Genomic DNA, 12,196 nt, shown 5'->3' with positions numbered 1-12,196 from the left:
GGGGGGGGGGAGCCGGGGGGGGGGAATCCAGGGAAGAAGGAAGCGAAGAGCCGGGAATGGCGTCGGCTCGGGGGAGAACCTGGGCTCAGCCCCCCCCCGATTTTCAGCCCCCCCCCCCCCCCAAGCCCCCCCGCCGACCTTCAGCCCCCCCCGCCGCCCCAGGCCCCGCCGCCACGTGGAGGGCGATGGAGAAGGGGGGGGGGATTTCGGAAAAAGTGCAAAATCCAACACCCCCCCCCCCCCCCCCAAAAAAAACCTCTCTCTAATACGGTTTATGATAAAGGGGGGGGGGGGTGGGTGCTGGGGGGGGGGGGTTTCTCCGGCCCCTCGCACCGTCCGTTACCGGCACCGCCGGGATTTCCGCGCTCGGTGCCCGTCCCGAGGCGGGGGGGGGGACGATGGCGGCGGCAGCGGTGGAAGGGGCCGGGGGGGGGGCCACGGTTCAACCGCTCCGCTGAGCTGGGGGCAGGTTTCAAAAGATTAGATGTGGGGGTTTGGGCGGGGGGGGGGGGGGTGCTTTTTTTTTCCCCCTCTTTTCCCCCCCAAAAACCGGCAAAGGCGAGTGGCGTCGTGGGAAGGGGGGGGCCGCGGGGGGGGCGGTTAATCGAGCAGGGAGGGCTCGGCCGGGCGGATTATGGTGGGCCGGTTCGGCGCGGCGGGGGGTCTTCTGCTGCAGAGAGAAGGGGGATAGAGAGGGGTGAGTGTCGGGGCAGGGGGGGGGGGACACACACGCGGCGGGGGGGGGTCACGGCGTCGCGAGGGTGACGTTGTGGTGGCAGCTCCGCTGGAAGCCACGTCCCAACGGGACCCCCGGGGCCACCAAGGGACCGGCAAGCGGCACGGAGGGACGGGCAACCGGCACCGATCCTTCCGCAGGGGCTGGGGGGGCGGGGAGGGGGGCGGAACCCCCGCCCCAGGGGAAAAGGAGGGGGGGGGGCTCCGAGCCCCGAAATCACGAGCTGCGGCCCCCCCACGGAGGGGGGGGTTTCGCAGCCCGGAGCCGTGGGGGCGCGGGGAGAAGCTCAGCCCAAAGCGGAGCATCCAGCCTTGGGGAAGGGATGGGGGGGGGCAAGGAGATGAGACCCCCCCCCTTCGCCCCCCCCCAGACCCCCCCGGGGAGGGTTGGGGGGGGGGGCGGAACCCGCAGCGGGGTGTCTTACCTGGGTACTCCCGGCGGGATGCCGGGGGGGATGCGAGCCGGCCGCGAGGGGATCTGAGGGGGGGCTGAGAAGGGGTCGTTATTAGCAGCGAAGACGTTCTGGGGTCCGGGACGGGAAGGGATGGGGGGAGCGGCGAAGGAAGAGGGTCCCCCCGCCGGGATGGGGATGAGGGGGGGTCCCGGCGTTGGACCCCGGACGGCCGGCGGCCGTCCCGGCGGCAGGACGATGGAGGGGGGTCTGCGCTGCGGCGGGGGGCTGCGGAGGAGAGAGAAACAAAACAAAACAAAACAAAAAACAACCCACCTTTAGGGAAGGGGAAAAAAAACAAAACCCCCGAACAACCCCGAATCCACGTTATCCCGCGGGTTCCCACAGCGTCCTCCCGGGGGAAGCGGAGGGAGCGTGGGGTGGATGAACGGACAGCGGGGGGGAGGGAAAACCGGTGGAAAGACCCTCAGAGGGTGGGGATTAGGGGCACAGAGTCGAGTTGGGGGTCGGTGACGGGTGGTGTTCCCCAGGGGTCAGTGCTGGGCCCAGTCCTCTTCAATGTCGTCATCAAGGGCCTGGATGAAGGGACAGAGCGTCCCCTGGGCAGGTTTAGAGGTGACACAAAGCTGGGGGGGTGGCCGACACCCCGGAGGGCCGTGCCGCCATCCAGAGAGACCTGGCCAGGCTGGAGAGTTGGGCAAAGAGGAACCTTCTGGAATTCAAGAGGGGCAAGCGCAGGGTGCTGCCCCCGGGGAGGAATAACCCCCCGCAGCAGGACAGGTTGGGGGTGACCTGCTGGAGAGCAGCTCGGTGGGGAGAGACCTGGGAGTGCTGGGGGCCGACGGGACGGCCATGAGGCAGCCATGGGCCCTGGTGGCCAAGAAGGCCAGTGGCATCGTGGGGGGCATGAAGAAGAGCGTGGCCGGCAGGTGGAGGGAGGTCATCCTCCCCCTCTGCTCTGCCCTGGGGAGGCCGCAGCTGGAGTTGTGGGTCCAGTTCTGGGCTCCCCGGGTCAAGAGGGACAGGGAGCTGCTGGAGAGGGGACAGCAAAGGGCTACCGAGATGCTGAGGGGACGGGAACGTCTCTCTGCTGAAGAAAGGCCGAGGGATTTGGGGCTTTTTGTCTGGAAAAAAGACGGCTGAGGGGGGATCTTAAAGGGTGGGTGTGAGGAGGATGGGGCCAGGCTCTTCTCAGTGGTGCCCGGGGACAGGACAAGGGGTAACGGGCACAAACGTGAGCATGGGAAGTTCCGCCTAAACAGGAGGAGGAACTTCTTGACTCTGCGGGTGGCAGAGCCCTGGCACAGGCTGCCCAGAGAGGTGGGGGAGTCTCCGTCTGTGGAGCCATCCCAAACCCGCCCGGACGCGTTCCTGTGCCGCCTGCTCTGGGTGAGCCTGCTCTGGAGGGGGTTGGAGGAGATGATCTCCAGAGGGCCCTTCCAACCCTACCGTTCCGTGATTCCTGTCTCCGGTCGAAGGTACCTGTGGCCGCTGCTGGTCTGAAGCCAGGTGTCGTCCACGGGGGGGGGGACGGGGGTGGAGACGGTGCTGGTGCTGATGTCCCCGATGATGTTCAAGGCTTCTTTGAGAGCGTGGTACATGCGGAGCATGTCGTCCCGGCGTTGCGCCTGGTCCGCCGACTCCTCCATCAGGCTGCTCTGGTCGGCCGAGGAGTACAGGTAGGCCAGGAGCTCCGAGTGGATGAAATCCTTGGTCTGAAAAGGAAAGAAAAAGCGAAAAATTAGCCCCAAAATGCCAACGGGGTGGGTGCAGGAGGAGAGGGAGGAGACGGAGGCGCAGGGCTCACGGGGACGCCTCTCCCGCGCAGCCCCGACATCCCCGTCCGAGCGTCTCCTGGAGCACAAAGCCATAAAAACGAGGAACGGAAAGATCCTCCGATCCCATCGTTCCGGCCCCGGCCCCGACGCAGCCCCCTCCGATTCCCACCGGGTTGGGGAACGTCTTCTTCCCCCCACCCACCCGCCCCCACCCCCCAAAATCGCCGTCGCCCAGCGCGGCCGCTCACGTTATTTATCATGAGGTGCATGATGGTCTTTGGCATGAGGTCCCGGATGGATTTGTTGATGATGCCGACGTAGGAGTCGACGAGGTTGCGGATGGTTTCCACCTGGCGTTCCAGCTGGGGGTCCATGGAGAAGGTGTTCTCCTGGGCGCCCTCCTCGCTCTCCGTCTGCGCGGGAAACGGCGAAATCGCAAAGTTACGCACCCGGAAAGCGACCCCCCCACACCCCCCGGCTCCGCTCCGTGCTCATTCCACCTCTTTTTTTCTTTTTTTTTTTGGGAAAACAAGCGTTTAGTTTGTAGCCCGGAAGGGCCAGATCCCACTGATCCCACGAAAGGAGCGCCGCGTTAGAAAATTCCGTCGTCTTTCGCGATACCGTGGCGTTTTTCCGGGATATCCGAGAACCCACTGAGCCCCACATCGGACCCCAAAACCAAGAGTTCCCGAGACCGAAGGCTCGTCCCGGGCTGGGCTCGTGGCCCCTGGGGCCGGCCGGCTCCGTGGGGGGCTCGGGCAAGTCAGAGGGACGTGTTTACTTGGTCTTTCTCCGGATAAACTCCCGCTCGGAGGAAGGAGGCTTTCCAGCTGTCCACGTCTTCTTGGGAATCGCAGGCCAGCTCGATCTGACGCAGATCCTTGTAGACGTTCCTGGTGGGGGAGAAGGAGCGGAGCCGGGGGGTGAGGACCACCAGGAGGACGGGACAGCTAGCCCACAACATGAGGAAGCCCGAAATCCCTCCGGAATTCCATATAAATATCGGCGAGGCGCTGCTTCCTCCGGAGAAATCCTCCCTCTGCCGAGATCACGGATGCACGGCACCCGCCGGCCGGGGGGAACCGGATCCATGGCCAGCGTTTGGGCTAACGATGGCCAAAGGAAGGGGAAAGCGTTGGCCCGACCACCACGGAGCGTGTTTGGGGGCAATCCGAGCCCGGCGAAGGGATTTTTGGGGGGGGGTGTCCCCGCTGCTCCCGCCCCCCCCTTACCTTTGCTCCGTGTTGAAGATGGCGAAGACGTGTTTGTTGGACATAAATCCCTTCTCCACGTCCCGGATTTTCAAGTTATCCAAAGGCAACATGTATTTCTTCTCCTTCTCCTGCGAAGGGGGCGGGGGGGGCGAAAACGGCTAATTAGCTAATTAACCATCCCGAGCCGGAACGCAACCCCAATCCCGAGAACGGCAGCGGGGGTCGGAGCCCCCCCCACGGCTGGGCCACCCAATTCTTCCACCTCCACGAAAAAAGGGCCACCAAAACCTGCTTTTTGGCCAACGGCGCGCGCTCCCGTGACCAAAACCCGAGAGATTTAATGGGGACGGATCAATGTGGCCCCCCCCGGAGACTCCCCCCACGAAGGGCACCCATTTCCTCAACTTGGCACCAAAAAAGGGCCACCAAAACCTGCTTTTTGGCCAAAGGGCCACCAAACCCCACTTTTTGGCCAACGGCACGTGCTCCCATGATGGAAACCGAGAGATTTAACGGGGACGGATCAATGTGTCCCCCCCCCGGAGCCTCCCCCCACAGAAAGGCACCCATTTCTTCCACCTTGCACCAAAAAAGGGCCACCAAAACCTGCTTCTTGGCCAAAGGGCCACCAAAACCTGCTTTTTGGCCAACGGCGCGCGCTCCCGTGACCAAAACCCGAGAGATTTAATGGGGACGGATCAATGTGTCCCCCCCCGGAGACTCCCCCCACCAAAGGGCACCCATTTCCTCAACTTGGCACCAAAAAAGGGCCACCAAAACCTGTTTTTTGGCCAAAGGGCCACCAAACCCCACTTTTTGGCCAACGGCGCGTGCTCCCATGATGGAAACCGAGAGATTTAATGGGGACAGATCAATGTGTCCCCCCCTCAGAGACTCCCCCCACGAAGGGCACCCATTTCCTCAACTTGGCACCAAAAAAGGGGCCACCAAAACCTGTTTTTTGGACAAAGGGCCACCAAAACCCGCTTTTTGGCCAACGGCGCGCGCTCCCGTGACCAAAACCCGAGAGATTTAATGGGGACGGATCAATGTGTCGTCCCCCCCGGAGACTCCCCCCACGAAGGGCACCCATTTCCTCAACTTGGCACCAAAAAAGGGCCACCAAAACCTGCTTTTTGGCCAAAGGGCCACCAAACCCCACTTTTTGGCCAACAGCACGTGCTCCCATGATAGAAACCAAGAGATTTAACGGGGACGGATCAATGTGTCCCCCCCCCGGAGCCTCCCCCCACAGAAAGGCACCCATTTCTTCCACCTTGCACCAAAAAAGGGCCACCAAAACCTGCTTCTTGGCCAAAGGGCCACCAAAACCTGCTTTTTGGCCAACGGTGCGCGCTCCCGTGACCAAAACCCGAGAGATTTAATGGGGACGGATCAATGTGGCCCCCCTCGGAGACTCCCCCCACGAAGGGCACCCATTTCCTCAACTTGGCACCAAAAAACGGGCCACCAAAACCTGCTTTTTGGCCAAAGGGCCACCAAAACCCGCTTTTTGGCCAACGGCATGCGCTTCCATGACAAAACCCGAGAGATTTAATGGGGACGGATCAATGTGTCGTCCCCCCCGGAGACTCCCCCCACGAAGGGCACCCATTTCCTCAACTTGGGACCAAAAAAGGGCCACCAAAACCAGTTTTTTGGCCAAAGGGCCACCAAACCCCACTTTTTGGCCAACGGCACGTGCTCCCATGATAGAAACCAAGAGATTTAACGGGGACGGATCAATGTGTCCCCCCTCCGGAGCCTCCCCCCACAGAAAGGCACCCATTTCTTCCACCTTGCACCAAAAAAGGGCCACCAAAACCTGCTTCTTGGCCAAAGGGCCACCAAAACCCGCTTTTTGGCCAACGGCGCGCGCTCCCGTGACCAAAACCCGAGAGATTTAATGGGGACGGATCAATGCGGCCCCCCCCCGGAGACTCCCCCCACGAAGGGCACCCATTTCCTCAACTTGGCACCAAAAAAGGGCCACCAAAACCTGCTTTTTGGCCAAAGGGCCACCAAACCCCACTTTTTGGCCAACGGCGCGTGCTCCCATGATGGAAACCGACAGATTTAACGGGGACGGTTCAATGTGTGTCCCCCCCTTGGAGCTTCCCCCCGACTCTGGACCGTGAATCCCTTTGGGTGCTGCTCCGATTTCCTCGGAAAACCAAGGAGAATCCGACAGCGTCGAAAAAAAACGGCGGAAAAAGGGATTTTGGTCCTTCCCAGTGGCCGGGGGCAGCCCCGGGGGACGCCGCCGTCCCTCGGGAAGGGATGGAGCCGTCTCCATCAGAGCCCACCCCCATCGTCTCCGTGGGGTCCCCAGGAATTTTGTGTGTCCCCCCCTTAAAGAAGGGGAAATGGATGGAAGGAGCCGAGCGGCGGCCGAGCCGCCACATCTGGAATCGTTTAAACCCAACTCCCGGCCCCAACTTTTGTCTCCGGACGCCGGCGCGCGCGTGGGCCACCCCCGGCCCCCCCCTCCTGCCGCCAAGAAAAAAAAAAAAAAAAAAAAGAAAAAAAAAAAAAGTGACGTTTTCGCAGCGAGGCCGCGAACCCAAAGCCTTCCCCCCCCCTCCCCCCCGCCCCACACTCCTCCTCACGATTTCCTGCCAAAAAAAAAAATCTGGAAAAAAAAAAAAAACCAAAAAACCCACAATTATTTTTTTTTTTTTTTCTTTCTTTCTTTCTTTCTTCCCCCTTTTTTCCTCCAGCCCGGATTCAGCGGCGAGGAACTTTTTTTGTTGTTTTTTTGGGGTTTTTTTTGTTTTTTTTTTTTTCCCCCTTTTTTTTTTTTTCGGTACCGCCACGTCAGAAGGGGAGACAAAGCGGTCGCCTTGCGCCCCGGCGGGCTTCTCTCCTTCTATTTTTTTTTTGAAAAAAAAAAAAACCAAAACCAAACCCAATGTGGGGGGCGGAGGGGGGGAATAATTAATAGGAATGACCCCCCCCCAAGCGCCCCGGCTTCCCGCGGAGACTCCAGCCCAGCCTGCCCAGTGTTCAGACTACCTGTTCAGGAGGGTTCGGCGCTGTACAGTAGTCTGCACATTGGTTAGATCGGGTTTGGCCAAGCAGCGCCCGGCAGCCGCCAGGTAAGGGGGTGTTTGGGGATTTTTTTTTTGGGGGGGGGGGGACACACACGGATTCCGTCACCTTTGGCGCTCCCTTTGGCGGTTGGTGTTTTTCTTTTTTTCCGAGGGGTTTTCTGCCTTCTTTTCTTTTTTTGAAGTCTCGCCGGCGGGAGCCCGGCAAGTTTTTTAATGGTGGGGGGGGTTTTTTTGGTTTTTTGTTTTTTGTTTTTTTTTTTTTTTTTGGGGGGGGGGGTGGCAGGGAGAGCGGGGCTCGTGGAAGACAGAGCCCCCATTCATCCCCCCGGGGGCGGGGGGGGAGCGGATGGTTCTCATTAACCCACCGCAGAGGGGCCAAGACGTGCCCCCCCCCCCCCTTTAAGAGGCCTCTGCGCAGGAAACCGGGGTCCTGGGAGGTGGGGGGGGGGGGGTGTGTGGGGAAAAACGCAACAAGGGGGGGTGGAAAAACCACGCCGGGGGGGAGGTTTATCCGCTCAACGTCTTTCCTTGAAATTTTAGGAGGTCGATTTAAAAAGGGGGGGCTGGGGTTGGGGGGGGCTGGGGATGGGGAGGGGGGATGTGGTGGGGCCAGGGGGGGGGGGGGGGGGGGATCGGGAAAGGACTTCACCTTCACGAAGGAAGGAGAAAAAAGGGTTTCGTCCCCCGCGTCCCCGGAAAATAAAAATTTGTGTTCACGTCTCCTTTTTCTGCTGGGCTCCGGCGAGGCGGCGGCCGCCCTGAACCCCCTGGTGTCCCCCCCAAAACCCCCCCCCCGGCAAACCAGTTTCCCCCCCATCCATCTGTCCGTCCTGTGTCCGTGTCCCCCCCCCCCCAAAAAAAACAAACCACCCGGCATCTGGCCGGTGACGTAAGGGGGAAAGGCGAGGTGGGATTTTCGGAGCGCGGGGGCGGAAATGGTGGAAAATGTGAAATCTGGAAGGGGGGGCGGGTGAGGAGGCGGAGGAGCCGCTGGCTCCGGCCCCCCCTGGCTCGGACCGGGAGCCGTCAGGAGCCATCGGACCCGTCGCCATCCCGGTCCCCGGAGCATCGGGGGGCCAAAGGAATGGCTTTGGGTTTCAGCGGTGAAACGCCATTTCCAGGTCCAGAGATGTCCCAGGGCGGCAGCGGCCCCATCCCACACCCCCCGGGGGGGGGACAAGAGGGGACCTGTGGGGTCCCGGCTCTTGGAAATCCCGGGAGAGGAGGGAATGGGGTTCCCGCCCCGTGCCCTGGGCTCCCCACGCTCGGGGCGGGGGGCAATGGAGGGGGGACGGGGGGCGACGGGCACCCAGGGGCGCGGGACAGCCAGCAATGACCCCCCCACCCATACACCCACCTCCTGCAGGGCTGCTCGGGCTCCGGGCACCCGAGGTGCCTCTGCCAGCCTTGCCTGGCCCCGACATCCCATCTCCCATCATCTCCCATCTCCCATCATCTCCATCTCCTGTCATCTCCCATCATCTCCCGTCATCTCCCATCTCCCATCATCTCCCATCTCCCGTCATCTCCCATCTCCCGTCATCTCCCATCTCCCATCATCTCCATCTCCCATCATCTCCCATCTCCCATCATCTCCATCTCCCATCATCTCCCATCTCCCATCATCTCCCATCTCCCATCATCTCCAATCTCCCGTTTCCCATCTCCCATCTCCATCTTCCATCTCCATCTTCCATGTCCATCTCCACTTCCCATTTCCCATCTCCACCTCCCATTTCCCATCTCCATCTCCCATTTCCCATCTCCCAACCCTCATCATCTCCCATTTTCCATCTCCCAACCCCCATCATCTCCTATCTTCCATCCCTCATCATCTCCCATCTCCCATTTCCCATCTCTCATCTCCATCTTCCATCTCCATTTCCCATCTGTCATCTCCATCTCCCATCTCCCATTTCCCATCTCCATCTCCCTCTCCATTCCCCACCTCTCATCTCTCATCTCCCATTTCCCACCTCCATCTCCCATTTCCATTTCGCATCTCCATCTCCCATCTCCATTTCCCACTTCCCATCCCCATTTCCCATCTCCCACCTCCATCTCCCACCTCCCATTTCCCATCTCCCATCTCCCATCTCCGCCTCCCATCTTCATCTCCATTTCCCATCTCCCATCTCCATCTTCCATCCCCATTTCCCATCTCCCACCTCCATCTCCCATCTCCATTTCCCATCTCCCATCTCCACCTCCCATCTTCATCTCCATTTCCCATCTCCATTTCCCATCTCCCATCTCCATCTCCCACCTCCCATTTCCCATCTCCATCTCCATCTCCATCTCCCATCTCCCATCTGGGAAGAGCTGGGACACCTTCCTGGGACACCTCCACCTTCCCGGAGGTCTTGGGACAAGAGCGACGGGAGACAAAGCAAACCCTCGCCGAAGAGGGAGGGCAGAGGGCGGCTGGATCCCAGGGGATCTCCCTCCGCTTCCCGCTGTCTCCCGCTTTATCTGTGTTTACACAATCCCGAGGGCTTCGCGGGGGGAGCGTCTGGAGACGCGGAATTTGCTGGCCGGGACGGCGCGGTGACCGCAGGGCACCCTCCAGAGGAGCCCCCAGGCTCCTGTGCTACCCGTTAATTAATCCCGGGCACTAATTCTCATCCCGAGCATCTTCTCACCGCTCCCTCCCCCCCCCAAAAAAAAACCCCCCGCGTCCTTCCCCCCCGCCGGCACGTACCTCCTCGTCCTTGTACCAGGACAACGACTCGGCCGTCAGCACGAACCAGTATTCCTTGGAGCCTCCCTTCATGATGCTGATGTTGTTGATGGTCAGCCAGCCCCTGCGGATCACCTGGAGACGGAGAAGCCGACGGCGAGCGGAAGGGGGAAGAAGGAAGAAGAGGTTACAGGCTCCTGCGGGAGAATTCCCCAGGCGGAGAGCGAGGGGAAGCGCTTCCCAGCTCCGAAGCCCGCCTAACCCCGGCATGGAGAGCCCTGCTCTCAGCGGAAAACCCCCGACCAGGCAGATTTCGAGAGCCCCAACTCCAAGGGAAGCCACCAGCACGCGGAGGGGGGGTGTCCGGAGCTCTCCTAGCTCCCGAAGCCGGGTGGGAAAAGCAGCGAGCCCGCCGGCCACGCTCGCGGCACGGGCACATCCCAACCCGGCTTCTCCTCGCCCCCGGCAGCCCGGCCAGGAAAAGTGATGGGAAGCAAGAGCTCCGGAGCTCCGATGGGATGAGCCAGGGATTTCGTGCGTGTCCCGGGTTTAAGAGGGGACCGGAGCTGCCCCGGGGGCTGTTTCGGGGTGTCCCGCGCAGGGTGGGGGGGCAGGGGCTGGCATCGGTCCGTCCCGAAGGTTGGCGGCGCCAGCAGCGCCATAAAAAACCAGAGCTCGGCCTCCGTCCCGGCCGTTCCAAAGCCGCCACGGCGTTGGCCGCAAGGAAAATCCGCGGAGACTGAGCCAGCCCCGTCCTCCGGGGCGCGATCCCAGCAGCAACCACCGACTTACCCAGTCCGGCCGCTGCCGGAGCGGCTCTCCCCATCCCCGTGCTGCTCGGGGTCCGCCTCCGCGCCCGCCCTCGGCCTCGCTACGACCGAGGAAACCCGCGTTTCTCCCCCAAAATCCACTCCCCCCCCATCCCGCCCCAAAGCATCCTCCCCACGGGTCGCGCCGTCCCCACGGAAGGTCCTCGCGTGCGAGCGGGAGCGGCAGCCGGGCTGAAGCGCCATTGCCAAAGCCCGACATTGCGAGAAGCGTAAGGTTTTCCGGCGCGTCCGGAGCAGCGGGCAGCGTTTCCCTGTCCTAAATCCACCCGAGGAACCGACGACCGACCGTTATCTCCATCAAACACACTTTTGCCGGGGGCTCTCTCCCACCGCTGGGGGACGGGAAGCTTGCCCCATGCCGTAGCCGGTCCCGGTAGCCAACGTGCCACAACTGGGCCACCGTCAGAGCTGGAGGGGAACCCACAGAGCGTCCCTGTGCCCGCAGCGGCTTCCCCGGGACAAAAAAAAACCCTCAAGGAACAACTCCGGCATGGCCGATCCCCACCGGGACACCGGTGCCTGCTGGAAAACCCCCCGGAATTATCACAAACGGCTCGCAGCCGGGCAGCGGAGACGTGCTGGAAGCTGGAATCGAGCCTCGAGGGGGGATAATCCGGGGCTGGATTAGGACTAGGGAACACGCTCCTGTCGCCGGCATCCCCCCCCGGAGATGGAATTCCACCATCTCGGGGGACGGGCTGGGAGTTTTCGGAGCGTTTCCAAGGCAGGGAAACTTAGGCTCTGCCCGGCGGGGTTCCTGCATCCTTCTGGGAGCTATTGGAGGGGGAGGAAGGTGGCCGCGGCTCAAGCCTTTAGACCCAGGCGCGAGTCCCGGGGCTGGAGGGGAGCGGGATTTCTCCTCCCCATCAACCCCCGCCGCGGTTTTACTCCGGGCACGGCAGGACCACCCCGCTTTTTCCAGGAGCCGAATCTGCCCGCCAGCGACCCGTTCCCGGGTAAAAAACGGGAAACGGGAGGGTCCCCAAAGCCGGCAGCTCTCTGCCGTGTCACCCCGTCCGGAGGGTGTCGGACCCCGGCGGGGCAGGAGCCGCCTCGCCAACAGCGACACCGACCGCTTCTAGAGCTGAAAACCGCCCGACGAGTGCCCCGATGTATTTAGGGAGAGCCCGGCATGTGAAAAAACATTCCCCCCCCCGACCCCCGCCATTCCGCACGCATCCTCCCGCGGGTATCCCGCGTCACGGGACGCCCTCGTGCCGAGCATCCCGGCAAAACCGCTGCCCCGCGACCCCACGGCGTTTCTACCCCAGCGCTTGACGGGGGGTTAGTTACCACCACACGGGTTAGTAATGGGGCAGCTGGGGGGGGTGGGGGTGGGAAATGCATTTTCGGGGGGGGAGGAGGTCGGGGGTGTGTGGGGGGGGGCGGGTTTGATTGGCGTCAGTCCAAAAGCATGGAGGGGAGGGGAGGACGAAGGACCCTTGCGTTAGGCAGAGAGGGGTTAGACACGAGCGCGACGCGGAGTTTGTCGT

At 62.1% G+C, this 12,196-nt stretch overlaps 1 protein-coding gene across 9 annotated transcripts in view; it reads right to left on the bottom strand.

Moving 5' to 3' along the window:
* Positions 1-298: 298 nt before the first annotated feature.
* The window catches only part of DNM2 (dynamin 2), a 39,157-nt gene continuing 27,259 nt past the window's right edge, over positions 299-12,196 (bottom strand). For 3 of the 9 annotated variants that reach the window (XM_063319051.1, XM_063319055.1, XM_063319057.1), the window contains 7 exons: positions 9,895-10,008; positions 4,159-4,268; positions 3,708-3,819; positions 3,175-3,339; positions 2,631-2,863; positions 1,161-1,415; positions 300-670 (listed from right to left, as the gene is read on the bottom strand). In XM_063319051.1, the coding sequence (XP_063175121.1) occupies positions 601-670; positions 1,161-1,415; positions 2,631-2,863; positions 3,175-3,339; positions 3,708-3,819; positions 4,159-4,268; positions 9,895-10,008 (1,059 nt within the window). In that variant the 3' untranslated portion in view covers positions 300-600. Of the gene's footprint in view, positions 671-1,160; positions 1,416-2,630; positions 2,864-3,174; positions 3,340-3,707; positions 3,820-4,158; positions 4,269-9,894; positions 10,009-12,196 lie in introns of all 9 variants that reach the window. The other 6 variants (XM_063319050.1, XM_063319054.1, XM_063319053.1 and 3 more) reach the window with 5 other exon arrangements.

Source organism: Chroicocephalus ridibundus, chromosome 29, assembly GCF_963924245.1.
Source record: "Chroicocephalus ridibundus chromosome 29, bChrRid1.1, whole genome shotgun sequence".
NCBI lineage: Eukaryota > Metazoa > Chordata > Aves > Charadriiformes > Laridae > Chroicocephalus > Chroicocephalus ridibundus.
This window is presented reverse-complemented; position numbering and strand designations above follow the sequence as displayed.